This window comes from Meleagris gallopavo, chromosome 30, assembly GCF_905368555.1.
Source record: "Meleagris gallopavo chromosome 30, MGAL_WU_HG_1.1, whole genome shotgun sequence".
Classification (NCBI taxonomy): domain Eukaryota; kingdom Metazoa; phylum Chordata; class Aves; order Galliformes; family Phasianidae; genus Meleagris; species Meleagris gallopavo.
Window position 1 is genome coordinate 2,502,503 of NC_139433.1, and position 26,973 is coordinate 2,529,475.

At 50.2% G+C, this 26,973-nt stretch overlaps 1 protein-coding gene across 4 annotated transcripts; it reads right to left on the reverse strand.

Annotated features, from left to right (window-relative positions):
• Positions 1-26,973, reverse strand: SH3GL1 (SH3 domain containing GRB2 like 1, endophilin A2). Of its 4 annotated transcripts, none has more exons than XM_031557135.2 (10): positions 26,775-26,973; positions 9,611-9,679; positions 9,427-9,499; positions 8,542-8,685; positions 6,583-6,716; positions 5,603-5,761; positions 5,138-5,241; positions 4,085-4,209; positions 3,556-3,609; positions 1-2,226 (listed from the first exon to the last, which is right to left on the reverse strand). In XM_031557135.2, the coding sequence occupies exons 1-10, from the start codon at positions 26,817-26,819 to the stop codon at positions 2,030-2,032; spliced, it is 1,104 nt and encodes a 367-aa protein (XP_031412995.1). In that variant the 5' UTR covers positions 26,820-26,973; the 3' UTR covers positions 1-2,029. The 4 variants fall into 4 exon arrangements, with proteins under 4 accessions (XP_031412995.1, XP_085067548.1, XP_085067547.1 ...); XM_085211422.1 differs by lacking the exon at positions 26,775-26,973 and adding an exon at positions 13,174-13,271; XM_085211421.1 differs by lacking the exon at positions 26,775-26,973 and adding an exon at positions 10,625-10,651.

Here is a 26,973-nt window from a genome sequence, read left to right on the forward strand (position 1 = left end):
TTAGAAAGAAGAAAACATTTAATACTTTTATTCAGAGATACAAGTTGAGATTTGTGGGTCTTTTTTTCTTTTTTCCCCTTTACAAACCATTACAAAAAAAGGTCTTGCAAGTTGTCCCAGCTGACAGACTCATCTCGATCCACCTGAGCAGGAGCCAGCAGCCCTGGGCCATGGCTGCAGCCCTCAGTGGGGTAGGGACAGGGCACTGAGGCCATCAGTCCCTTCGGCCCCCTGCACTGCTGGGAGCTGGGGGAGAAATCCACGTGTGCTCCCACATCGTGCACCAGGAGAGAGGGTCAGGCATTGGTGCCAGATGAGGGTCAGCCCACGGTGTAGCAGGGGACCAGACGTACATCGACATGCATGGTTAAAAACATTAAAAAGGTTCTGTGTAAATGTAACAGGAGATGGAGCAGCTGCAGCGTGGGGCTGGCAGGGAGCTAAGGCTTGCATGCATGGCCAGGAGGGTGCTGGTCAAGAAATGCAGTGCCAGAGCCCTTCCAAGTGCTGCAGCAGAGGTGCCAGGCCCCCAGAGCAGGGAAACCATTTTTCTATCAACACTGGAAAAGCGAGAAGTGGAGCTCAGGAGCTGTGGATGCAGAAGGCAGTGCCATGCTCTCTTCCCCAGGAACTGGGGACATGCCGAGCACTGTAGCTCCCAGCCCCATTCCAAAACGTGTATGGGGAAAGAGGCTGGGAGCACCCAGGGCAGCCAGGAACAGGGCAGAAGGGGTGCAGAGATATAAGATGCCTTGTCCACCGAACACATTTGCAAGGTGCAGAAGCTGAAGGTCACAGAGCCCAGGGTGCATCTTCTCCCAATGGGTGGAGACGGCCATGGGGAGGGGGCAGAGGAGGGGCAGCAGGAAAGGCACGTGAGGATTAACCTGGTCCAAAGCAAGCAGCCCCAAGGAGCAAGCAGAGGGACTGCAGCTCAGCCTCATGGGGTGCTGATGGGGAGAATAAGCACAGAGCTAGCAGGTGAGAGGATCTTGCATGGGACCATTCTGCAATCTGCTCTGCCTCACCATGGGCAGGAGCCACCATCTGCCTCCCTTGTCTGGAGCTAAGAGTTGGACTCGATGATCATTAAGGGTCCATTCCAACTTGGGATATTCCATGGGCAGACCCTGGGCTGCAGCCCAAACTGCCCCTTCAGTCACCCCCCAGTTTTGCAGGTAGAGGCTGCAGCAGGAAAAACCCAAACTTCAGAAGCAGCCCAGCTTAAAACAATTCCAGGGCAGAAAGGAATTGAACCGTGCCGTGCCACAGAGAGGGCAGAGAGCCAGCACCATCATCAGACATCTCTGCCCCTCTCCAGGGAGGGGAAGGACAGCACAGAGGCTCAGCACTGCCTTGAGCTGGTGTAGTGTTCCATCTGTGTCTTAGTGTTGCTCTGCCCCATGCTTCCTCCACTGAGCCCTGGCTCTGGGGTGCTGAGGAAGCTGAGTCCCTTCCCACAGCAGTTGGGTGTCAGAATGAGCAGAGGCTGTAGGCTGAGGGGAGGTGGGTAGTGTTCAGGGGCAGATGCCCACACCATGGCTGAAGTAGGGGCAAACCTCTCACCCCTCCACGAGGCTCAGGGTTGCTCAGCCCCAGGTGACCTGGGGTAACACTCAGCATGAAGGTCATGCACCCCGGCTCTCCGGCACAGCCAACCTGGTTCATATGGACACTGGACCAAAGGAAAGACAAAAACTGGACAGGGAGAGGCCTATGACCCAGCTTGAACATACAGACTGGAAGAACCTGGCAGGATTCATAAAGTACCTAAGTTCAAGCACCAGAAGGACACAAAAAAAAAAAAAAAAAAAAAAAAAAAAAGACAAAACATATTCTCCAGGATAGGGCTGTTTGACCCTTCTGGCTTGTTCCCTGGTGGCAAACTCACCCCGAGATGATACAGGAAATGGCCGTGTCTTCTCTCCCCACCTCACTAGAGGGCTCGTGTCAGGACAAACGTGGAATGCAGGCTCGGCCCTGCGCTGTGAGGGGGCACGAGTGGAGAGGAACGGGGAGAGATGCCAATTCACTGAGGTAGCGGAACCAGCACTTCCACGTAGTTGAGTGGGAAGAAGCCTGACTGGCCATTGATCATGCCCTCGTACCAGTTTTCATCGATCTGGTTGGTCAGGGTGATGATGTCACCTTCCTTGAAGCCAAGCTCACCATCGTTCTCGGGTTCAAAGTCGTAGAGTGCCTTGCAGCAGGGCTGGTCCAGGTGAGCTGTGGGGAGAGTGCATGCAAGGGGTGAGCCGGCTGCCTACAGTCCTGCCCCAGCCCCACAGCTGGCAGCCAGCCACTCACTCCAGTCCCAGACACCAAACCAGGTCTGTCAGAGCCAGGACTCACACAGCCCCAGTGACACAAGTGAGTACTGGGGGCTCTGCCCTGCCTGGGAGAAACTGTTTGTTAGCTTTGCCCCCAGGATGGTAAAGCATTAACTCAGTTTGAACTCTTCGATGGGTTTTAGCACACTAGCTCCTCTGCCTTCTTGTTCCAAACATTTCCCTTCATAACTTGCTCCCGGAGCACAGCCCCAACCCCTGTACCTTCCCTGTGCCCCCCCCCCATCTAATGGGAGAAGAGCAGGCACTAAACTTTGCAGCTGTAGAGATCCTACTGAGAGCAAGCTGAGCTAATGCAGACCACTGCAGTCTCCAGGGCCCCAATTCCCTTCCCTGTTGCTCAGCACCTGGCATGGCTCTGTGCTAGGGCTCTTCCAAACAGGGCAGGGGGAATGGCAGAATAGGAGGCCCAGCACACCTGAACTGCTAAACTTCCACAGCACGAGAGGGTTCAGCATTAGAAGAGAACTCAGAAAACACCAAAAGCAGCAGCCAAGCAGGTTCATTTCTGAGAGAACTTCTCCAAACACCAAGCTGGTTCCACAACCACAGCATATAACCCTTTCCAGGCTCCTTAAGCCCTCCTACCCCATTACTGTACCACCATGAGCCCCTTGCTTGCCCCACTCTGATGCCTCCAAGACACAGATTCAGCCTGCCCCTGTACCCCAATGAAAGCCCCATGAGCCCCTTCGAGTCAACCTGTGGGCCCAGCCTGGGGACTTGCCACAAGTCACAACCCATCTGAGGCTGCTTGCTGCCCAGACACCACAAAACCCACATCATGTACCTAAGCACCGCCTGCTCTGTCCCCAGCTTCCAGCTGCAGGGTAGGGGACAGCAGGCAGTAGGTGCAGGAGTGGGACAGATCAGGGCTGGGTGGCTTGTAACAGGAATGAGGTGGTTGGTATCTCCTGGTAGAGCTCCTGATCTTTGTGGTCTCAAGCAGGATGTGCCTGCATGACGACTGCTGTTACAACTCATCCAGGTGAGCAAAAGCTTTAGGGTGGTAAATATCAATATAGCACGGTTGGGTTAATTTGGGCCTCAGTAGAGGTGATGTTTAGCTCAGCTGTTCTGCTGGCCAGGCAAAGTGGCTCAGCACAGGGGTATTAGTGGCTTCAAGAAGCAGTGTCAAGGAAGGAGGAGCAAGGAGGGGTGGGGAGAGATGGTCACACATCATGCAGTGCAGTGGGAGGAAACTCACGGATACTCCTGACGGAGGCCCGGGACGGCTTGTCGGATCGGAAAGAGGAGGAAGCTGCTTCCAAACAAAAAGAGACATGCTTAAAACAAGGTGAACTGGAGTGAGGGGAAGGCAGGACCCAAAGGGAGGTTCTGTTAGGAGAAACATGGCATCCTGCATGCTGTTAGAAAACCATCTGCCTCGCTGGGACCAGGGAGGGACAAATGCAGCGTGATGGAAGACAGGGAGGGAGAGATGTTTAATTTTTCCTTTCTGCCCTTGCTGTCACTGACTGGGTGCTATCAGTCAGTGACCCAGACTGGAGGCTCTGCTGGGACTTATCCAAAGTCAAGAAAACAAAGGCTGTTGGGCCTCAGGAGAAAACAGCCTGACTCTAGAGACGATTAAGACACTTTCAGAGCCACCAGCTTGTGCAGGCACATCCAACACATCAGAAACATAATTCTCAAGCAGAGCAGTTCCCCTCCATCCCCACGACACTGCTCCAGAGACACCTGTGTGCACGCTGACATACATGGGACAACTTTACCTGAGACTTTAGGGGTGGGAGTACAAGAGAAGCCCCCGTTAGATTGGTCACTCTCTCCAAAGTCATATGTCTCCCTGGGTTTGGGCTTGTATTCCCGCCTGGGACGTGAGGAGGCTTCCCTCATTCTGGCAGAATCAAAAGAAATGCGGATAAATTAAAGTGAAAATGAGTCTCAGAAGATCAGTGCACATCTTGCTTGTTAGTGTGAACGCTTTGGAGAAGGCATGATGCTACCAGAGCTAGAACATGAAGCTTCCCCTCGTGTGTCCTCAGCTAGGCAAGGCAAACATAACTGACCCCTTACAACCATAGAGGGACATGTTTCAGTTCCCTCCACCTCAGACCTACAGCTCAGCTTTTGGAAGATGACACCCCTAGGCTTTGTTGTTAGAAGCAGGCAACCACTGCTTTCAGGCCAGCAGAGGACACTCGTGCTGCAGTTTGAAAGCTCACATTAGTAGGATACTCCCAGCTCTTCTCAATTCCAACCAGACACAGCATCCGTTCAGTGGTTTCTTCTATGACAGTAGAGCAGCAGGGCAGCAGGAACCAGGAATTTCAGCTCCCTAACTACAATTGAAGCTAACGGCACGAAGACACTAAGCTAGGAGGGGACAGGCACATTCAGGTCATGACATCTGATCCATCTGCTCCAGCAGCACGGTTACTTGATCCAAGGTCTGGCTAAAAGATATTTCCTGGTCAAGGCCCAAAATGCAAGGAGCTATGGGCACTGGCATTAAGTGTGCACTGCACATCCACCCTTTCTCTGCCAAATTCAATATCAAGTTCCCTGGGAACTGCACACTCCAATTCAGACTTTGCTCAAACCAGCAGAAACTGGCTGCCCATGAAGCAAGGACAGACATGTTTTGTGTTTTAGAATGTGCCCATCACTGATCTGAATGAGGTTTGGACCGAAGCTGCAGTGACTGCAAGAAGTGGCTTTAACACCAGGGGGCAGATTCAGACAGGGAGCCAGGTATTTACAGGAAAGTGCCACGGAGAGCTCATGGCTGTGAAAACGGAGTGCCCAAAGCCCCCAAGACTCACCTGCGTTTGAGCTTTTCTGCAAGTTCATCCAGGATCTGCACTGCCTGCCTGTGGTAGTCCAGCTGAGCATCCACCAGGGCCGACAGCTGGCTCACCTGCTCAATCTGAGAGAATCAAACCAAGGCAGGATGATTGGCTTTCCCTTGCTGACAGGAGACTCCCACTAGGGCTGAGATTATACTGGGAAATGTGCACAAGGGACAGCTTCCCCAGGGAAATGAGGATGAGGTTTGGGATTTCAGATACTAGAGAGCAGGCTCTGGCTCAGACTCAGCAGAATGGAGAACACTGTCTCCCACCCTGAAGCCTTCCCTTCCCCAGCTGGTCAAATTCTTCCCAAGGGTGTTGCATTATCTGGCCAAATTCACTCCCAGTGACACCCTCATGCAGGTGGAAACACAAAACCCATCCCCAGCTCTCAACTCCAGGGGCAGCAAGGAGTCCAGGCACCCTCTATGCACTTACATCAGTTTCTAGGAGGTTGTGCATACTGGTCTCTGCTACTTCCTTGGACTCTTCAAACTTCTCCATGGCCTGTCGGAGCTCCTCATCAGGGATTTTTCCCTGTCGTTTCTTTTTGTAATCAAAGTCCAAGCGTCTGCCTTCCAGCTTCTTGAGATGGTGCTGGGAAGAAGACGGTTATGAACAGTAAAATAAAAAAGAGGAAAGAACCAGAGACTGGGAGCAACTGAATTTTTGTGTTGAGAAGGCAACACTGGTCACAGGCCAAGCTCATTCGTTTCAGAAACTTGATCTCAGAGCATACACTTCTGTGGCTCCCATGTTTGTTCAGGTTCCATCACAGGATAGAGAGCTGCACGTCAGGGCTGCTGTGAGATGTTATGGAGGAGCAGACAATTTGGCAAAGCATTACTGCTGTAGGTGCTTTTTACCAAAGAATCACCCTCAAGTATGGTATGAAAATACAGTTTCACCCCTTTCTAGCTGGGAGCTGGAGGAAAACAATGTGGTGAGCAGCCCAGGTCTGTTCCTCATGCAAGGTTTTCAGGGAAATGAAGAGCTGGCCCTCTACTTCGAGCTCCTTGTGAGTGACAGGGATCTCTACAGATCAGGAATTGGGATTCTGAATATTGTATCCTGTAACAGCTGAGGGTCAGAACTGTTTAAATCAGCACCAAAAGCAAGAAGCCCAGAACATATGTTGGGATGTTCATAAAAGAACAGTGAATGAATGACTCCAACCTACACCCAGCTGTAGAAGCTGCACAGGAGCAGTGGCAGTGGTGCTGAATACACTGAGCAGGGGAGGAAATACTAGGAAATCTGGAGAGAGAATGCACATCACGTGCAGGGGAACAGAAGTGGTACCTCTGCGTGTTCACATTGTTTTCCTCTGTGATGGAGCAAGTGGTTACATGCACTGATAGCCAGAACAGGCCAGAATTTAAGGAGATGAACAGCAGAGACAACACCGTGGCATTTACCTGGATCTCTTTCAGGTCTTTGTCACACAGGTTCTGGAGGGGATCAATAAAATTTTGTTTGACTTCAATATCCAGCGAGTCCTTCACTTCAGCCAATCGTTTCATAGATTCCCCAGCATCAAGCAGCGCATCGCCTTCGAGTGAGAAAAGGAAGGGAAGAGAAAGGGAGGAGGAGAACAAGCCAGCCAGTTAAACAGAGCCAAAGTCTGTGGCAGCTGCATGCAGAGCCATTCTGCCATGATACCCAGCATGTGCAAGTTCTGTCATACGTCAAAAATCTCCACGTTTCTACGTGGAGCAACTCTGAGCTGAGCACAGGGAGTGCTGACTGGTGTGACAGCAGGCAGCGGCATGTTGGTGCAAACTCCACACTTCACCAATGTGCTTCATTTTCTTCCTCTGAAAACAAGGAACAATCTCTACAAACTACACAGAGGAAGGGCAAAGTATTTTGTAAACAGCTTTGTTAACTCAGGGAGTCCCTGAGCTACTAATTGGCTGAGCACAACTTTAACCTTGCTTGGCCACTGCTGGCAGCAGAAGCTGGGGGCAGAGTACATTTGGCCTGATTGAGCCAAGCCATCCTTTTGTTCAGATGGTTTTTAAGCCCAGAGCACTCTTGACCAACCTCTCAAGTTTCCCCAGATGTCAACAACAAACCTGCAGCCTTCTATTCATTTTGGACCTCTATCGAGCCAATCTTATCTCTTTTTCCACCTCTCTCTGAAGTAGAACTCAGAGTCGCTTATTGAAACCTATTTAGCTTTTCTAAAGCTCCCTCTAATGATGACAGTTAAACCAGACAGCCTCGCTGAAAAGCACTTTTAGTCTGGGCTTTTTATTCCAATGGAAACCATTTATAGATTAAATTATTCCTGTGCAGCTTTGGCAAACCAATCGTTTCAGCACTACATTAGCACAGGAGTTGATGCAAATGAAATGGAGAGTAAAGTGAAACCACCAGTCTGCCGTCCAGGTGGAAAAAAGCATACAACAGAGTATCTGCAAAAGAATTATTTCAATGGTGCTAACTCTAGATAACCTGTCAAAATAAAAATTTATCAAGTTAAGTGTTTCTGTAAAGAGAGGCTATTAAAGGAAGCCAGGTTTGCTATGTTCTTCTAAAAACTTCCTTCCCCCTTGCTCTGCAATAATACTGGTTTCCTGCAAGCCAAGAGAGATACAGAGTTCTGAGTCAGCCAGAGATACCCTCGAGAATTCACCACTCCCACAGAGTAGCCAGGGCTTTGTAATTTTCCTGAAGCAAGAGCTCCTCCCTGCACTGGAAGCGATCAGACAGCTGTGCACTGTATTGGCTCTGTCACATGGGCAGGCTGATGTTTCACTGGATTAAGACTAATGTCATCAAAAAGCTTCACACCCCCTTCCTCCCTGCAAGTCACACATGGCTTGTTTCGTGATTATGAGAAGTTACCCCATGAAGAGATTTCTTGGCTCCAGAATCCCCTTTGCAGAGCTCTATTGCATATTAAAGCATCTCATATTGCTCAGTCCAGTTTCCACATCACCACATTCAGTTTAAAAGCACTTCTCACATGCAAGCTTATCCCAGTATTCAACAAAAAAAGTATTAGAAGGTTTTGGACCTAAACCTAATCCTGATTGCGATCCAGTACCCTTGGGTTCTGCTTCTCCTTCCCTGAAGGGCCAGGAGTTCTAAGGGCCAGTGTACAGAGAGGCTGTTGACAGCACAGACATCAGCGGTGAGCTGTGGATTTTGCCCTTGGTTTTGGTTTAAGAAATGAGGCGCAGCCACTGCCATGCATTTGCTCTGAGACTGCTGTAGATCTGGCACTCGTTACTGGCCTGGACCAGAGGCACATGCTGCTGAGTGATACAAAGGGTCACAGAGCCCTTCAGCAATCCAGAGGAACACGGTTTGGAAATTTGGCACTTATCTGCACGCTGCTGCAGGGAGCAGCCCCACGGGGCACTCACCGAAGTTGGAGTCCTCGCCCAGCTCCTTGCCGTAGCGGATCATGCTCTCCCCCAGCAGCCCTTCTGACTGTGGGTAGCCAGGATTCTTCACCTGCCCGCGGATCTTCGACATCGTGTTCAGCATGGTTAGCTTGGCTCTGGAAGCTGGCACAGAAACAGCCACAGCCGTGTTTGTAATTACTTGGACTTGCCAGCAGCTGCTGGCCACTGCCAACTCTTTTTTTAAGTGACTCCCGAAGCCAAGAAGTGCTATTGTCATAATCTACCAGAAATATCACTTGCTATGAAAAGTAAAGTTTCTTTTCCAAGACAGCAAACAAATATAGATCCCCACAGCTAACTGGTGAAGGCCAAAGGAGTTTCCCCAGCCCTCCCATAGTCCCTGGAGCATTCTCTGAGCAAGCTGCCTGGAAACACACAGGACAGCAGGCTCCAGAGGTGATGGTTACAAAGCTAACCATCCCTTTCCAACTCAGAGACGACTTTTTTTTTGGACACCCTGGTAAAAACGGGTCCCCTCCAGATCTTTCCTAGATCCAAGGTTAAAGACGTGTCTGTTTTATTCACTGTTTGATAGCAACAGCAGTATCTTACAGCCCAGAAACACATCACTGGTCAAAAGGGCTACATGATCACAAAGCACCTGGGAGCGAGGGGAAGACCCCACTAAGCTCAGCCAGTTAGCAAAGCCACAGGAAATGTACAGGACAGCCCAGCATACATCTGGTAAAGGTAGGCAGCATACCTGGTAACAAATGCGGGCTTGGTGGCACACCTCAAGGCCATAAAGGTTCTCTCTGAGGTCTCTCTGCACTCTCTGTCTCTTTCCCTCTTACCCTCTTTGAGGGGCAGAGGGAAGTGGACAGGAGAGATCCTGTCACTCACCTGGGTTTGGCTGCAGGTATTCTATTGTTCTGGTCAATACTTCAGTAACTGCCTTGCTGGTCAAATCCACTTTCTGTAGGAAAACAAGATGATCCAGCAGCAGTGAAGATCAGCTCAGGGCTTTGGCAAGGTCACAGAAGGCTTTTACAGGTGATTTTAGGGATTTCTCCTATCCCTTACTCACTTTTTCCATTTCCTTGAAGTCATCGTCAAGTTTGGTCCCTTCTGCCCCTCCAACCTTTTCGCTGACCAGCTGCAGAAAAAGAACAAGGCAGGAAGAATCAGGCATGGTAGTGGCTGTCCATTCTACCTCACGCAGAGAGGTATCGAGTCCTGGGGACAGAAAGGGAAGAGGGATGGTCCAGACAGCATCTGCAAAAGAAAGGAGGCAGTAGGAACAGCCCAAAGCATGCTGCCCCACTATAAAAACGTGCCCTATCCTCCCAAGGCACAGCTCAGCCTTCAGACATAGGCAGGATATTCCCCACCTGGCAGAAGCTACAAAGCTCATAACTCACAGCTCCAACTCCAACGCTTTCTGGAAAAAGGGAGCAACAGCATTGTCTCTCAACTCCACTTCAAGAGAGGCTTCAATTTCACACAAGGCAAAATACAAGTAAACAGGGAATTAACATACTCTGCTTGCAGCAGCCAGTACAGAACTAAGCTCAGAAAGAACCACTCAAAGCCTTCAACCACAACTCCTCGCAATCCAGATGGTGAGAGCTCAGGGCTCTGTATTTCAAGATTTTTTAAAGAGAAGGATAAAGAGACTTACAGAAGCTACAGGAAAATGTTCAAATCCAATTATCAAGGTATCTCTCGTGTCTGTTCTAAAACAAAGCGAACACAAGATGTTTGACACAGCTGGAAAGGCAGGGCTGCTTTTGGCTATCTGCACAAAGGGCTGATCAGCTTTCTTCAAAATGCCACTTAGTGTAAAAAAAGACTTTTTCCCAAAGCTTCACCACTCACCTTCCTGAGCTGAAAGACACGTGCCAAAAGTGCTTTATTAAATCCAAACTGAAGAAGTGTCCTTCCATGCAACTCAAATGGAGAGGAGCATCTCCTGCCCTGCCCCATTCCCATGTGGCAAGGCCAGTGGCAGCACCTGGGGCTCAACAAAAGCCAAAGCTACTTGCAGTGCATCCACAAGCAACTGCCAGGCCCCAAAATGGATCTGTGCACAACAAATTACCTCTACAGACATCAAAAGTGGTTTAGGAAATGGTTGCTGCCTTCCCAAGCTCTTGATGCCTGCCACAGGCCATTGCCAGGATTCCTCATGCTTGTAGTCAAAACTCCAGCTCTGGACAAACAATACAGGTTTGTTTACTTCAACATCAAATACTTGATTTTATCAAGTCTTTCTTCCTGTGGCGCCCATGGGGACTCAGAGTGGTTCCTTAGTTGCTAAAGGACAAGGAGAAAAAACTCTTTAAGCAAGCATCCAGTTCCAAATGCACTTAGAGATACCCCATAAGCTCCGTGCGACTGCCCTCCCTGGGCAGTGCTTAGTCCCAAAATCAAATGACTGCTGTAACAAAGGAAAGTCTACAGGGATTCAGCAAAATCCCAATTCTAGACTGCAAACTAGGAAAGAAAAACAACTAAGGAGCTGCAAACCAAGGTGCTAGGCTGAGCGCTGCTATGGCTGATATGCTCCTCGTGCCTCAGTCGGATGGATATCTGCAGCTGCCCAGAGCTTCAAGGCATGCAGACATTACAGCAAAGAGGCTTAGAGAGAGCAGAGCTCTTCTGAATGACAGCTCTGCAGTGAGCAACAGCAGCATAAATCATCCCAAGGCCAAAATATCCTTTTAGAGCAAGAGTTTGAAGGAGCTGAGAAAGAAGACAGCAGCCTTTCAAGGCCTCGCTTTGCCTGGGCAAGGCCTTTTTCTCTTTCTGAGGAAGCAGAGGACCTCAGATTCCACAAAGGAATTGCTGTGGTTCCCCTGGGCATTAAAACACTGGGGGAAAGCAATGGGTCAGAGCTCTCCAGGTTCATTCACCCAGCCCAGCTCTCAGCTCTGGATTTCATTCTCAGATGTATACCCGGATGGATCTTCACACATCCCTGCATGTGCAGCCCCACAAAGGTCCATGCAGGTTCTGGGTGCAGCACAGCCTTCCTGACCTCACCAGCTTTTTTCTAGCACCTGAAAGGACAGGGGAAGTGCAGGGAGAGCAGGACTATGGATTCAGCAGTGTGCCAAGAGGCAAGAGGGGCTCAAAGGGGTGTTATCACCGCAGAGCTTCCTGCAGATGGGCAAACCACCAAAACTTGAACTCTTGCTTTTTTTGGATCCTTGCTCTGTGCTTGGGGTGCCAGCACACACTTCTGCTTGCCAGCTCTGAGCTGGGGAAGCACACATTCCTCTTTGGAGCAGGGAAAATAAACCACAAAGCAGTTGCTCTGCCTTCCAGACCCTGCGTGGGCACTCAGTCCCAGCTGCCACCACCCACTGCTGTGCTTCCATGCCAAAAGACAGCTCGTCACGCAGCCTTTGTGGCCAGAAAGGGGCCCAGAGCAGCCCTCCAGAAAATTTCTTCTGCAATACACCTGAGAAGAGTACAATTAACCGGAGTAATTCCATCCCTGCTTTTCTCCACCCACCCACAGATTTTGCAACCCAGAAAACTGCAAATACAGCCTCTGATGGAGAGCTCTGCTGTAATCAGGGACTGCATGCCATGTTGTACACAGTGATCACCACAGTGATTTTGGAGGCTTAACACTGTCTCAGAGAGCATAGAGATGTGGAGGGGGAAAATTCGCTTGCAGACTAATTTAATCCTCCTTTTGACATCCAAGAAATGCTACTGGTGCCCTGCTGTGAAGGACGAATACGACTGAGGTTTTCTCCCTGCTGGCTCTAATTAAGCTGGGAGGCTTCATCTCAGGAGGAAAGAAGGAGAGACTGTGTGCCATCTCCATCCCAACAGTCCCAAATCTGTCAGGCAAGAGGACAAACTAAAGCAAGTTCCACTCTGTGCCAGCAGGGATGTGAGCCAGGGACATGGCCAACGTGCTGTTAGCCCAGGCCTGCTCATCCTGGAGAAGGGATCTGATCAGTACTAATCAATATCCAAAGGGAGGGGGCCAGGAGGATGGGGCCAGGCTCTGTTTGGTGGTGCCCACTGACAGTACAAGGGGCACTGGGCACAGACTGGAACCCAGGACAGAACATATAGCATAACGTTAAGCCTACAGGAGACAGCGCTGCAGCTTAGTGTGAGAGAAGCAGGACACAGTGGAAGAGCAAAAGCCCTCAGCTGCACTGCACAGCAGCCAAAGCTGTGTGCTTCCTAGAGCAAATATTAGCACAAGGCAATACGGTTGGGCGTCACAGATCGGCGAGATAAAACAGCTTCAAAACAGGATGGCTGTTTACCTGGCACTATAACCACCAATCTGTAGGTTGAGAAAAAGGGACAAAGCAGACGGTGCAAAAACAGTCCAGCTGAGAAGCAACACCCGTGTATAATTAAAGGTTGCTGGCAGTAAAAATATGGCCCAGATAGCTCAGACCTGAGCTCAGGGCGTAGGGAGGTACGGTGATTGCAGTCCTGTTGGAGGCTCTGGTTCTACGCCAGGGTGCAGTGATGGATCCCACCCAGCAAACACCTCCACAGCACAGCACTTGTCTTCTGCTTCGTCTGTCTCTTTGCTCCTGACTGTATTTTCCAGATTCTGCAGCTTCATTTTAACAAGAATCGACTCACAGGGGCTTCAATCACGCTTACCTTTGGCGTTCCAATGCTACCGAAGGGCCGTGCATGGTAGAAGACGTTCAGAAATGAAAGCCCTTTTGTTAGCTAACTACTGCAACAGGAGCTTGGCAACAGGGAGGGGAAGGAATGAGCTGTGTATGCTGAAGGATAAGACAGGATGGAAAGGGGCTTCTCTTATAGCAGAGTGAAACATAACCCCAGGGATGAGGGAGGGCTGCACAGTCTCTCCAGACACAACACAAAATCCACACATCCCTCCTCATCCTGACCAGCCCCCTCCAAACCCACCACTCCTTCATTCAACCTACACAACTGCTCTTCAACCCCAGGATGAACTCGTGGTAAATAACAAACAATCCGACAATGCTCTCATCATTAGGTGCACCCTTACATAAACCCGATGAATCAGAGAGACCTAGCAGGCATCTGGTGCTGCCCACACCATCACTGAAACCTGAACAGATCCCAGTGGCATTAAGTAGGACCCTGGCACACCCACTCCAAAGCTGCACTCCCCTTATTGCTGGCTGCAGCACCACCCCTTTAACATTCCTGCAAAGAGACGGTGGACACGTTGCCCAGGGCATCTTTCCCCACAGCAGGTGCCTGTGGATGTATTTAGGAGTACAGAGCATGGAGATATTTTGCAAGCAGCAGATTTGGACGTTCCCAGAGCCAACGAGTGGCAGCTCAGAGCAATGGGATGTGCTGTGCTGCACTGCAGCCTTGCTGCATCACACCCAGCCAGCGCTGGTGACGGAGGAAGGACAGATGTGTAGGAAAGAAAGGGAAATCAACGTACAGTACAATCACCAAACATGAAAACAGAGCCAAAACCAAGTGGGAAGATGTCACCATCCAAACCTTCTGCAGCTGAGGAGTGCTGGTGAAGCCCCTCCATCTCAAGATCCAGCAGAGGGCAGATGTGCAGCACTGGCCCTAAAGGTGAGCAAGTCTTTGGCTGCCCAGCCTGTGGATGCAGGAGCCTGAAATCAGTGCTATGCCAACAAGGAGCTTTTCCACAGGGACTTCACATATCCCAGTCTGACACACTGCTCTTCAACTTTCAAGTATTTTCAGTTGGCAAATTAAGGTAGTCAACTGTAGGATGTAACTTCCTCGAACAAGCGCAGCGCATCAAGAGTGAACAAAACCTGTTTTTACTTTTAAAACTTGCATTTTTTCCCCTTAGCAAACAGCCAGTGCTATTTATAACATATCAAACATACGCAATCACTGCATTCAAAGCAGTTGCCCACACTGTAATGAAAACATTATCCTTCCCAATACTGACGTGCCAAAGCCTTCTCACCCCTCCCTGCGTCATGCCTCAGCAGAAAGTGCCCTTTTGAGAAATAAAAACCACAGACGAGCAAACAGACGAGCAGCTCTGCCCCGGTTGCCTACATTAAAAAAGAGCAAGTTCAGTGGGAAAGGAAAAAAAAAAAGAAAACAGCCCACAAACTAACTAAAAAGGTGCCGCACGTGTTTTGAATCCCAGATGAGCAGGGCTTTAGTGCAACACAAAATCCTGGTAGAGAGATGTAGTTAAGGAAAACACAGCTGTAAGTGCTGGGATTGCTGGTGAGCAGTTTCAGTAGTGCACAACAGCACGTTGCTGTGAGCTGTGCCCGTGGGAGCTAAATAAAGCCACTGCAATAGCTCAGTAAGGCACAGCTCCCTGGAATTAAGTGTAATTTTTGGTTGTCTTCACTAGTAGCTTCATCATCACAAAGGAGGAGGCAGCGGGGTGCTCACAGCTCCATGCAGCCAACACAGCTCGCTGCTGCTGCATGTATATTTAGAACAGTTGGGCAGCACGTGGGTCTAATCCCTCAACCACGGTGCTGCACTCTCCTGCTGTGGGGTCTGTCAGCAGCAGGGCTGGAGAACCCCAAAAACTATTCCTGAAACACACCAACAAACCTCCAGCACCTACAAAGTACCCGTGCTGTCTCTAAGGTCTCATGACAATTGTCACCTTCCCACCACGATCCTTGGGAAGGTGTTCATCCAACAGCAGACACCACTTCTCCTCCATCCCTGTTTCTTGCTGCTCACTGCATCCTCAGCTGTGGGCCAGGAGGGCAGCAGCAGCCCACTGGGAGCACTGGCACTGCAAACACACCTTTCCACCTGAGTCAGCCTGCAGTTCTTTCTGGCATCTGTCTGTTCGTGTTTGCTTCTTATCCTCGATCACATTCTGCCTCCTCAGAGGCTTTCAAACTCTTTCTTAGAAAACATAAGGCATCCTTTCTTAAGGAATGACGCTGCAGAGAGGTAGCAGACATCCCAGTTTACCCAGTGATCAGCACACCCACAGCAAAGTGCATCCTAATCTGGGCAGCTTCTGACCTACTTTAAAGAGAAGGAAACAGACAGAAGTGTTATTCTGTGGAATAAGGGATGAACAATTATCATCTTGCAACAAGGAGGAAGGCACATTCCCTAGCAAGCCTCCATGCTCTGAGCAGCCAAAGGATGCAGAGAGTCCCCACAGTGGTTCTGTAGGTCCTGGCACAGCTCCATCACATCTGCCGGACTTCCTCACCCAAAAGTCATCACTCTAAGCAGAAAAGAGGAAAGAGAATGAGAGGAAGTGATTTGCCTACTGTCAAGAACAGGTTAGCAGCAGAACCATAAGCAGAAGCGGGATATGACTCGACAGACACTGCCCTACCTTTTCTCACACTCGGTTTGGCTGCAGAAAGGCAGATCAGAGGAAGGCAAACAGCAGAAGCTCTCACCTCCCTGCCCCTCCATGTGAGACACTGCTGCTGGCTCCTAACATCAGTCCTGCTATTCATCTCACTTCTCTGGGCATACGGACCTGACAGTACCACCTGCCACTCACCTCATCCCGTCTCCCTACTCACATAAGTGTTTTCACTCTGGTATCCAGCCCTCAATCTTCTGCTGAGCTTTCTTGCCTTTACCGCTCCTTTCTTTTACAGGAAGAGCTACTCCCTCCTGAGACCAAGCACCATCAATGAACCTGTGCAAACACACACAGAGGTGCTCCTGCTGCCTGCTTCCCTTCCCTTCCCTTCCCTTCCCTTCCCTTCCCTTCCCTTCCCTTCCCTTCCCTTCCCTTCCCTTCCCTTCCCTTCCCTTCCCTTCCCTTCCCTTCCCTTCCCTTCCCTTCCCTTCCCTTCCCTTCCCTTCCCTTCCCTTCCCTTCCTTGCCTTCCTTGCCCTTCCCTTCCCTTCCCTTCCCTTCCTTTCCCTTCCCTTCCCTTCTTCCCTTCCCTTCCCTTCCCTTCCTTTCCCTTCCCTTCCCTTTTTCCCTTCTCTTCTTCCCTTCTCTTCCCTTCCCCCTTCTTCCCTTCCCTTTTTCCCTTCCCTTCCCTTCCCTTCTCTTCCCTTCCCTGGCAAAATACCTTCAAAGTGACCTCAGGTTGTAATCTTATCATATAGGAACTGCAAAGAAAAAGCTGTCATATGCAAAGACAGCTTTCTAGGGAGCCACCTGTCAAATCACCTACTCAAAGCATTATCGAATGACTCATCTCCATCCAGCAGATGGGCTCAGAGGAATGAGGACAGCATGAATTAGAAAACGTAACTTAAGCAGGAGCCAGCAGGTCTCACTCGCAGAGCTAAGGCCAGTGCAATGCAGACACTGCCCATTTGTTCGGGGAATTCATCCTTTCATTTTCTGTAGCTGGATGACAGCGTTTGAGTCCTAGCTTGTAGAAGGGGCACGCTGCTGCCCCGAGCACAGATTGGCACCAGAGAGGAGAAGTTTCAGTCCTTACCTCCTGCCACAGGCTCACCACATGAAAGCAGGCACCTCCCAACAGTCAGCAACGAGGCCTTGCATCACATTTTCTCCTGTTATTAGCTACTTCTCACATGCTTTATACCAAATGAGACATCACATTTCTACTCAGCTAGAATTAAAAAAACTGGGTCAAGCAAACAAGTGAAAACAAAACCACAGGGAAGAAGCAGCAGCAGTTCTCCCCTGTGCGACTGGCAGTGCCCATCTCCTCGCCCACCTGCCACGGCTGCAGAACTACAGTAAACTGAGGGGAAATGGGGAATATTTGCCTTGCATTCAGATTTCCTGCCCAACCTCCCCACATCCTATCTCCAAGAGCCTTTGTTAATCACTGCCTGACTTTTCTGAAGTTGCTGAGCAATCACTTCCCAGCAGCTCCACCAGACCTCTGACGCAGGGGAAAAGACGAGCTGCTGCCATTTGACACTTGGAGCTGCACAGTACACAGGGCAGAAAAGTACAAAGTGCTGAAGGGCCTCCTGGAGTTTGCTTTTTGCCTCTTTTGTGAGACAGCAGCAAAGTCCTGATGACGCTGAAGCAGAGCAACCAGCAGCCTGTCTGTGCTGCTGCCAGGGATTTCAGGATATCATGAAAAGCAATGGAAAAAAATGTTTATGACACCTGGAGGTCCCAAACACAGCAAGCATGAGGCAGCTTGCAAGAAGGGCTCTCAAGAAGTAGACAGGATTTCTGCTCCATTGAAAACTGAGACACAAGTAAAATACCACCCCAGGGCACAGGGCAGTGAATGGTATCATCAAGCAAAAGCTCCAGTACAGCAGAGCCCAAAGAATGTCACAGGGCTGGGAATGGGGCTACAGAGCTGGTCAGATGCAGTGTGATGGAGGAGCCCAAGCCCTGCTGATGGGACACACTGAGCAATTAGGTAAGGGGGTTTAGACACCCGTGTGCAGGTTCAGATGGAGACTGTGTTAATGAGGACTGGGAGGCGAGTCAGCAGACAGGCTCATGGACAGACCAGATCCAAAAAGGGCAGTGAAAGGACTTCAGCAGCAGCTCAGATCTGTAAAAGGGAAGGCAGTGATCCCGCTTCCTAATTGTAAGGGGAGCAGAGGAGGACAGAGCACTGCTCACGTCCCCTCCTTAACACAGGCTGCGTTGGCCAAACGAGAGCTACAGCTATCACAGTGTCCACAAACATCAAAGTGGGAGAGAAATAATTCAGAAAATCATACACACACGTTTTCCTTTGTTAACGTGAATACTAGGAAAGGCTTAGTGGTTATCACACCCCAGCACAGCATCCTAAGGAAAAGGAGAGGGGGAGTGACATCTGTAAGGCTGCGGGGAGCCAGCAGAGCCAGGTCAGGCTCCTGCAGTTTGCTTTCACTCTGCAGATTACACTCTCAATGCATCACTTCAGCCTTTCTGCCTCGAAGGCAGAGAAACAGGTGTATCAGAAGCCCCTATTGCATTACCCCGTTTAAGCACAGAAAGCAGATTCCCCTGCTCTTGGAAATGCATCCAATGCAATTAGGAGCTTTGCTACGTATGAGAACGGCTCCAGCAACATCTGGTGCTGAAGATTTGTGCCTGTTCAATGCCCAACAAAAGCATGTGTGCAGCCTCACGTCAGCACCAAATGTAGTGCTTGCTAAATGCTTCACCACTTTGCTACACAGTGAAGATTAGGGAAAAAATCCTTCTGGTAAGGGCAGCACCTCCTTACTCAGTAGATTCGCTTTGTGGGTGGGTAATTATTCACAGTTTTTCTGCTTTTTCATTATGAAGGTGATAAGAATAATGTTAAATATAGCTAGTCCGATAAAATCAACACAAATTTGGTCAAGAAAGTGCCTAATATGTTATAATAGCCAGATAAAGTCTGGCCCAGCAAGCACATACAGCCTGGTTTTAAGTTCTGGGATGAATTATGAAGCATTTTCTCAATTAGAAAAAGCCCTTTAAAGCTTTAATCACGACACAAACTTTACCTTCTGTCTGAAAGACAGAATTACATTACGGAGATGCGCTTAACTTAATTTTTCCGAGCAGAAGCACAAGCTCATTAGTGACAATGCTCTGAACTTCATTAACAAGTGAGACAGGAAGATTCTCAGACCCCAGTGGCTTGGGAAGCGAATCCCACCTGCACTATTAGGTACTGGTGATGAAGCCAGTGGCACAGGCTGGGATGAACGTGGCATGGGCTGTGTTCTCTGCACTCACCAGGAGGAGCAGCAGGGCAGGTCCTGACCCTCAGCCCCAGGTGGAAGCCATGCTGCTGCTGGAGGGGATCCAGGGAGCTGCTTGCTTACAGCTCCAGCCTGGATGGCTGCTGCCACAAAGCCCCAGCCTCCCAGCACGGCTGCTTCCTGTCAACAGGAACATGAAAGTGATGGGGTTGCAGTTTAAAGGGATGGGTGGGGGCAGGTGGAAGAGGAAACCTTTCTTTCTGAAAAAAAAAATTATATATATATATATATATATAACTTTTATACAGGGGGAGGCCAAGGGGTGTGTGTGAAACTTGCACTAAGCCATGTCACACAGACACTCACTAAAAGAGAAGTAAAGTGATGCTGCATGGCAGCTGTAGCCTGAAGAGCACGGGTCCTTCCTCTTCTGCTCCAGCTCTGCACAGATGTCACTCACCTGCCCCCAGCTCAGGGCCAGGGAAGCAGCACGACAGCGAGGGGACAGAGCTCAGCAGGGAGCAGATCTGCAGAACGACATGAAAGCCACACTGCAGACAAGCAAGAGCAGAGCAACTCCCTGTGTGCTTCAGCTTTGGGCCCCAACTTCCTCACTCACACTCAGGATTTGACCAACAAGCAAAGAGGCTGACAGCACAGCACTCTGCATGGGGCTCTTATGAAACAGCATTAACGTCCAGATGCATCACTGCTTTTCCATGAGGCTAGCTGACGTTACAAACCCAAGACCTTCTGAATTATGGATTTACTTTGGATGGATTTCTGGGTGGAGGTTTTTTGTTCTTTTCTCCCAGTAGTTTGGCATCTTGTTTGGCAGTGGCACACGCCAGCAGCCTTCCCTGGGAATACAGCAACATGGGCTGCAGTGACACAGTGCAGCAGGCTCGGGTCTTGCAATAACCCCCTCACATTCCACTCCTGACAGAGCACAGAAGATCTTTTCACACTGCATTCTTCATCCAAGCCTCTTGGCTCCCTGTAGGAACCCACTGTACGTCTCAGGTGGATGAAGCAGAAGTTACCATGAGACTCAGGGACTGTGGAAAGGTGCAGGTGAGGACGGTGTTCAACACTTCCCAGCCCCCTAACAAACCTACTTGTGAACGTGGACATCTGCTCAGAGGGGCACAGACAGAACCTCTTCCCTTCAGCCAACACCAGCTTCTGCAAAAGAGGCCACAGCCCCCCCCAGGCACACTGAGCCTGCAGCTTTGATTCATTTTTACGTGAGTGTTCCTGCATCTCAAGCGAGGCAAATTGCTCCACTCCTGCAGCAGCACTTCCATGCTATGGGTCCACGTCCCTCCGGGTCTGCCAGAGGCTGGATAGGGCTGCAAGTCTTGGCAAAAGGTGCTGGAGTATAGAGGAATGGGGGAGAGAAGGAACAACAAATGTGCTAAAGGAATAAGTCAGCTTTTACAGAGCAGTCTGCCTGATCTCATCCCCGTTTTGCTCTTTCCCAGGAGGAAAGTGTTGGCAGGGCAAAGCAGGAGGAAGGATTTCCTTCCACTGCTTCCAGCAACACCCCCCCCTCAGCTCTGTCTTACACTTTCAATACTTCACCCTCAAATTAACCCGTTAGAACAGTTAGACAAATAGGTAATTTTAGACAGGGCGAGATGACAATGAGGCATCAGCATTCCTGGTGCCACACGATTCCCCCACAGCTCTGAATCATGCATCCTCCCCGTGTCCCAGATTCCCCAGCTGTAAACATGGGATAACAGTGCTCTGTTTAACATGAGAAATGAGGAGGGAAGCACAGTGAGCAGAGTATGGGGAAGCCAGACCTTTCCACCTCTGCTTTTTGTCTTTGCCTTTCAAGAACCAGAGCTTTAATTACGATGGGAGCCTAAAAGTTGTCAAAGCAAGGCTAAAAGGATGAGAAAAGCCAAGTCAACAGAACTGACACAAAGATGTGAACCATCCCCTACTTGCACCTCCAGACAGGCTGGACAACAGTGAGAAAAGCTGAAAACTGGTGTATTCATGGGGCTGTTCTGACAATGATTAACCAGCAGAACAATGCTGCCATGCCAAGTATTTCATCAATGACAAATCATGCAAGAAAGGAAGGAAATTACTATTAAAATATCCTGCACATGGGCATTTTAGCTAGATGAAGCAGCAGGCATTATTCCAGCATTCAGTCATTACAGTGAGAGGCACCCCTGGTCCCTGAATCCCATTCACTCTGAGGTTTGCTGAGAGCAGAGTACCTGCATTCTGCTCCACATCTGCACCTGCCTACATGGACTGGCACACAGGTATCAATGAGACACTGGGCTCCAATGGCACAGAAAGCTGAGGGCTCCAGCACGCTGGGTGAGGATGACAGCAGCACTCTGGCTGGCTGCAGAACACAGTTTGCTCTCTGACATTGCTGGCTGGCACTTTGAGCACCCAGGATCACATTGTGCTTGAGCAAATCCTCCTTTTCTCAGCCCTGTGACTCAGGAGCAGATGAATACTGAATGACAAACTTGGGAGGCTGCAGGGGACTGCAGCCTGGGTTAATACTAATAGAGGAAAGCCTGAGTGCCATGGGAGGGAAGATAAGGCTGGCAGGACATGGCAAATCCCTCAACTTGCTGGTTCAAGTTCATATTTTCAGATAAGGCACTTGGACATTGCATCTCAGCCTGCCTTTGTCATCAAGGTTCAACCCAGCAGCACTGCCTTGTTGTGCCAGCCTCACAGGGAGACCTGGAAGAGAAAACTGGAGGATTTGTTCTTCCAGCTTCAAAACAGGAGCAAAGGAGATGCTGCTATACACACTGTCAGAACTGAAGGCAGCTGCTAGATGAATTTCATTCAGCCCCAAGCTGAATTGACCTCTAGGAGCTTCAAGGCAAAGCACCAGTGTCTCCGTGCTGGTTGTGCACCTCGTGTCCCAGCAGGGCAAATCCAGAGAGTACCCTACTCACCAGGCCTCTTTGTGCTCCTCACATCTCCCTCTGAGGTCCATTGTCATCCTCTTTCTGAAGGATTCACTAAAAGCCAGTATGACATTTGCATGCCAATGCACAGCCTGGCTTGTCTTGAGGTTCTGTGCCCATTGTGGCACCATCCTATGTCCATGAAGCTGCAGCACATCAGCACTGGGGACACCACTGTCCTGACACCACTGTTCTTAGCCCTGCAATTCACATCCAGCATCTGCTATCAGTGGCTGAAGCTCTTGCAATGGTTGTCTTGAGCTGCAGGTGTGGAAGCATCTAGCAGTGTGGGAACAACTTCCATCTGCAAGCAGGCGCAAGTGAAAACGTCTGCAGCAGGACTGGGCACCAACAGGCCAGGGAAATGGGCCTCTGTGGGTTTTGTTTTCAGTGTAAAAGGTTATCCTGCATGCTGAGCAGCCCATTTCCCTTCCAGCAGGAGATCCTGAACTGCACAGCACATTTGTGACATTCAGAGCAGCCCAGTGCCCAGCTGCAAACAGAGCAAAGGAAATGAGTGGAGAGCTATCTCCTGCCTGGGGGGGAAGCCTAAGAGTGCTAGAAGGACTGGTTTAACTTTAAAAAAAAAAAAAAAAGGGGGGGGAGGGAACTGTTAAAAGGTATAATGTGGGAAACGAGAGGGAAGAAGAACATCCAAAACTACAGCACAAAGCCACAACAGAAAGAGCTTCATAAAGGAAATCTCTCTCCGGATTAGACAAGAGGAAGAAAGACAAAAAAAGAGCAACGCCATCCCTCTCCTGGTCCCCACGTAGTCCCTGTGCAGTGTGTCTGGGCCAGGCTCATGTCTCAGGCCTTTAATCAGATGCCACTGCACCTCAGCACCAGGCACAGGTGATTTTTCGGCCATTGCTCAGGACAGTGAGCACACACTGCAGATGTACAGGGCGTAGGATCCACTTGTTCCTGGAGTGAAATGACTGTCACGGGCCAAAGAGCACAACCCAGGCCCTCAGATCAGGCACTCATGTTTTCAAAAATATCTTCAAGAGCCTCGAGAGCAATCATCAAACTCAGGAAAAAGTGTGTATGTTAAGGGCTTGGTAGTTTTAATTAGCACTCCCCTGTCAGAAAGCAGCTTTTGTCTTCTGCACACAGAGGGGGAGGCTGCTGGTCTTTGTCTTGGGCCAGGACTCTCTGTTCTCATTCTGCACACCCTGAGAAGGGAAGAGGATGTTATCCTACAGCTCTGAGGCTGCCGTGCTGCCCTACACACCGAGGCTTTTGGCGTGGTCACCAAGTGCAGCCATGACAGATTGCAAGCAGAAGGGTGGCTGGCAAGCAGCTCCTCAGGCACAGCAAGCACAAGAACTCGTATGCTGCTCTGGTTACTGAGCCTGAGCAGGACGAGCGAGGTTTGGGTTTGGTTTGAGCAGAGCACACTCATCCTGTTCCACACGACAATGACACTGAGGGCTGAGCGAAAAAAGCAATGCCACTCTCCCACCTGGGTTGAATCCAACTCCGTGCTGAGCCACCAGGGCAACTGCTGATCGATGGGAACACAAGAACATGTTTCATGTCTCTGCAAAGGCACATTACACATGGAATGCCAGCAGTTGGCAGGCCCCAGTGGGGACAGGGCTATCTGGCAGAGGGAGGGGACACGTTCACCAGTGCCACGTCACAGCAGAAGTGCCTCCACCCTAGGGCTTGTCCCTTCAGTGGCAGATAACCCACCTGACACGGGTAGCACTGCTGTTCTGGATGACAGCAGCAAGGAACTTGCCATACACTCATCTTGGCACTCGGTTCACCAAGGAACAGCACAGACACATTCCTTTGCCCTGCTTATGCACCAAAGTGTATCAAATTACTGCCTTACAGATATTCAACCTTCCACTTGAGGACTTAAATTGGTTTGTAGAAAAAGAAAACAGCGCATGTGAAGCCATCTCTGCACCAGAAGGTTTCTGCATCTCCCTGCGTACCTGAAAGGCCAGCAGTGGACCACAGTGATGACAGCCTTCCTCCCTCCAGCTCGTGCTGCTGGAGCTCCAAGCTATGCATTTGGTTGCTTCTCCCCCTCAGGAGAACACTTTCTAAAGGCTGGTTTTATTTTTGTTCTGTCTTTTTTTTTTTTTTCCCCCCTGTCTCCAGAGGAACATTTTGCTGTGAACTAGCAAAACCTGTTCTGGATGCACAGGCCCACGTTCTGCAGCATTGCAAGCATGGCTTTTTGCAGGGTTCTGTAGGCTCTCTGTTGCATATGGGTGCGAGGCAGAAGCTGATGCCCAGCTTTATCCCCATACCTGGGACCGAAGGGCCCAGCATGCCTCGGCCCTGGCTGTGCTCTTCTTCAATTAATAACAGACGTGGAATGAAACACAACGTTTTAGGAAAGATCTTCCACATGTTTGGCTTTGGCAGCATCTAATACCTTTAAGAGAGCCAAAAAATAGCTAATCCTCCTCCTGCTTCAGCCAAGGAGTGGCTGAAGAGTGGGACCAGGGGAGGGAAAGGGAAGAAGGGTGAAAATGAAAAGGAGAGGAGAGCACAGAAAAGGGGCAGAGCTAGAACCAGTCGCTCTCGTTTCCAGACAAAGGACCTTTGCAGTGTGGCTGACTTCTTATGTTCCAGCCACTGGAACCATGAAGGCAGCAGCAGGGTCCACCCTGTGACTGTGCTTCTCCAGATCCTGCAAAGCAATTCTGCAACCATACTGCAAATACCAGCAGAAAGGCTTCTTCAGATTTAATCACGTTCTGAAACCCTGCAGCAGCAGGAGCTGCAAGAGAACCCAAGATGCAGCCACACACACACACACCTTTTCTCCCACTGCAATATTCCTTGAGCACGAGCTAAGTGCTCAAAACAAGTACATGCATGCATGCATGCATGCAGATAAGTGGGCTTCCAAGTTTGGGCACTGGGCTGCTGCTCACCAGAGAGCTCACAGGGTTTAACTTTTCCATGAATAATCAGATTGGTTCCTTTAAAAAATAAAACATGGCACCCGTAAGAAAAACGCCCACCAAAGACCACATATGAATTCACTTCAGTTTACAGTAATTCCCCCCAGAAAAGTTTCATCAGATGTTTTAGAAAGATGTTTCCAGGCTTTGGAAACACGTTACTTCTGACTCATCGATGTGCTTTCACCTCTAATTGCCCTGCTACAACAACACTGTGCTAGTAAAGATTTCCTACAATTTCTTTTTCAGCACAGCCTTCACTCATGGAAGTCATAAAAAAAAAATAATAATAATGATGCAGAAATTTGTTTTCCTGTTGTAAGAAAAGGGGTGGGGAATGACTTCAGGAATGTATTACTTTGCTGTTTAAGCAAAATGCTTTTTCATAAACACGGCCAAGAAAGGAACCCATACACGTAGCAAGCGTGCGCAGACTGAGCTTAGAAGGGTTTAAACTATGAGCATGGGAAGCAGAGCCCATTGGTGGATCTGTGGGAAATTGATCTGCCTTAAATTGAAAACGGGGGCACAAAAGCAGTGATTGGGGGACCCAGAACAGTGCTCCTAAGGGTGCGCTGCTAAATCCAGATTTGTTCCAAAAATGCATAAAAAAAAAATAATAATCCCAAGAGTTAATTTCAGGAACAACACTGTAGGAGGCACAAAAAGGCTTCGTTTACTAAAAACTGCTCTTCTGACAGTCTTCCCAGACGGCAGAGTCCTGACACACACAGACAGGGAGTTGTGCTTCTGCCTTGCTGAGCACAAAACCCTTCCCCAGTCCCAGTGCCAGCACAGCACTGGGAATTTCCCAAGGCCACAGGAAAGTGGTCCGTAGCGAACATCACGCTGCAGGCTGCATTTTATGCAACTGCTCTCCCTTTCCCTTTTAACACATTGCTCCTAAAATCCTTTTATTATTATTATTATCCCTAAATTTCTTTATTATGAGAGTGGTGAGGTGCTGGAACAGCTGCCCAGAGAGGCTGTGGATGCCCCGTCCATCCCTGGAGGTGTTCAAGGCCAGGTTGGATGGGGCCCTGGGCAGCCTGGGCTGGTATGAAATGTGGAGGTTGGTGGCCCTGCGTGTGGTGGGGAGTTGGAGCTTCGTGATCCTTGGCCTTCCAACCCTGGCCGTTCTGTGATTCTCCCTCTGTCCAGGAATTACCATAAAGCACAGGGATGGAAGCTCTTTGCCACACAGCTCCCAGTGAAGCCGCACAGATCTCTGCATCGCCATGCTGGAGCCAAGTTCCTTTTGGTGACTGTCACTGTGCTGGCCTGGATGGAGGGCTGTGCTCATGTCACCACAACACCGATGGCACGCAGAGCTCCAGCAGTGCCTCATCTCCATCCAACACAGCAGGGAGGGCACCTGATGGCAATGCTGGGCTTGAACCAGGGGTGCTGTGACCCATTACCACAGCAATGTGGGATCAGTCCAAGGATTCCCATAGCAGGGATGGCAATGTTGCCCACAACGGGTCTGTGTGAAGGGAAGAGGCTCCTGCCAAGGGACGGGTGCCGGTAACGGGATGGGAAAGCAGCACAGACCGGGGGGAGGGGGAGACACGGGGGACCTGGGGTGTCCGAGGGCGGAACAGCGGGGCGCAACGGGAGCTCGGCTCGCTGGCACGGGGCTACCGGATGGGAACAGCGGAACCGCCATCTTCCGGAGAGCGGGGAGGTCGGTAGGGAGGGTAGGAACGGATCTCCGGGAGCACCGAGAGCGGACGGAGAGCAGTGGCTAAGGGAAGGCGCGGATCGCGGTGCCTCACCTGGCTCGCTTTGTAGAACTGCTTCTTCAGCCCCGCCACCGACATGCTGCCTCCTGTGCCGACCGGGGACACGCAGCGGGCGGCGGGACGCCGAGGTGACACTCGGCAAACACGGAGCCCACCCGCAGACCCGCTCCGCCGCTGCCAACGCCGCCGTTTCCGCCGAGTCGCCACCGCCAGGAAGCGCCCGGCCCGCCCC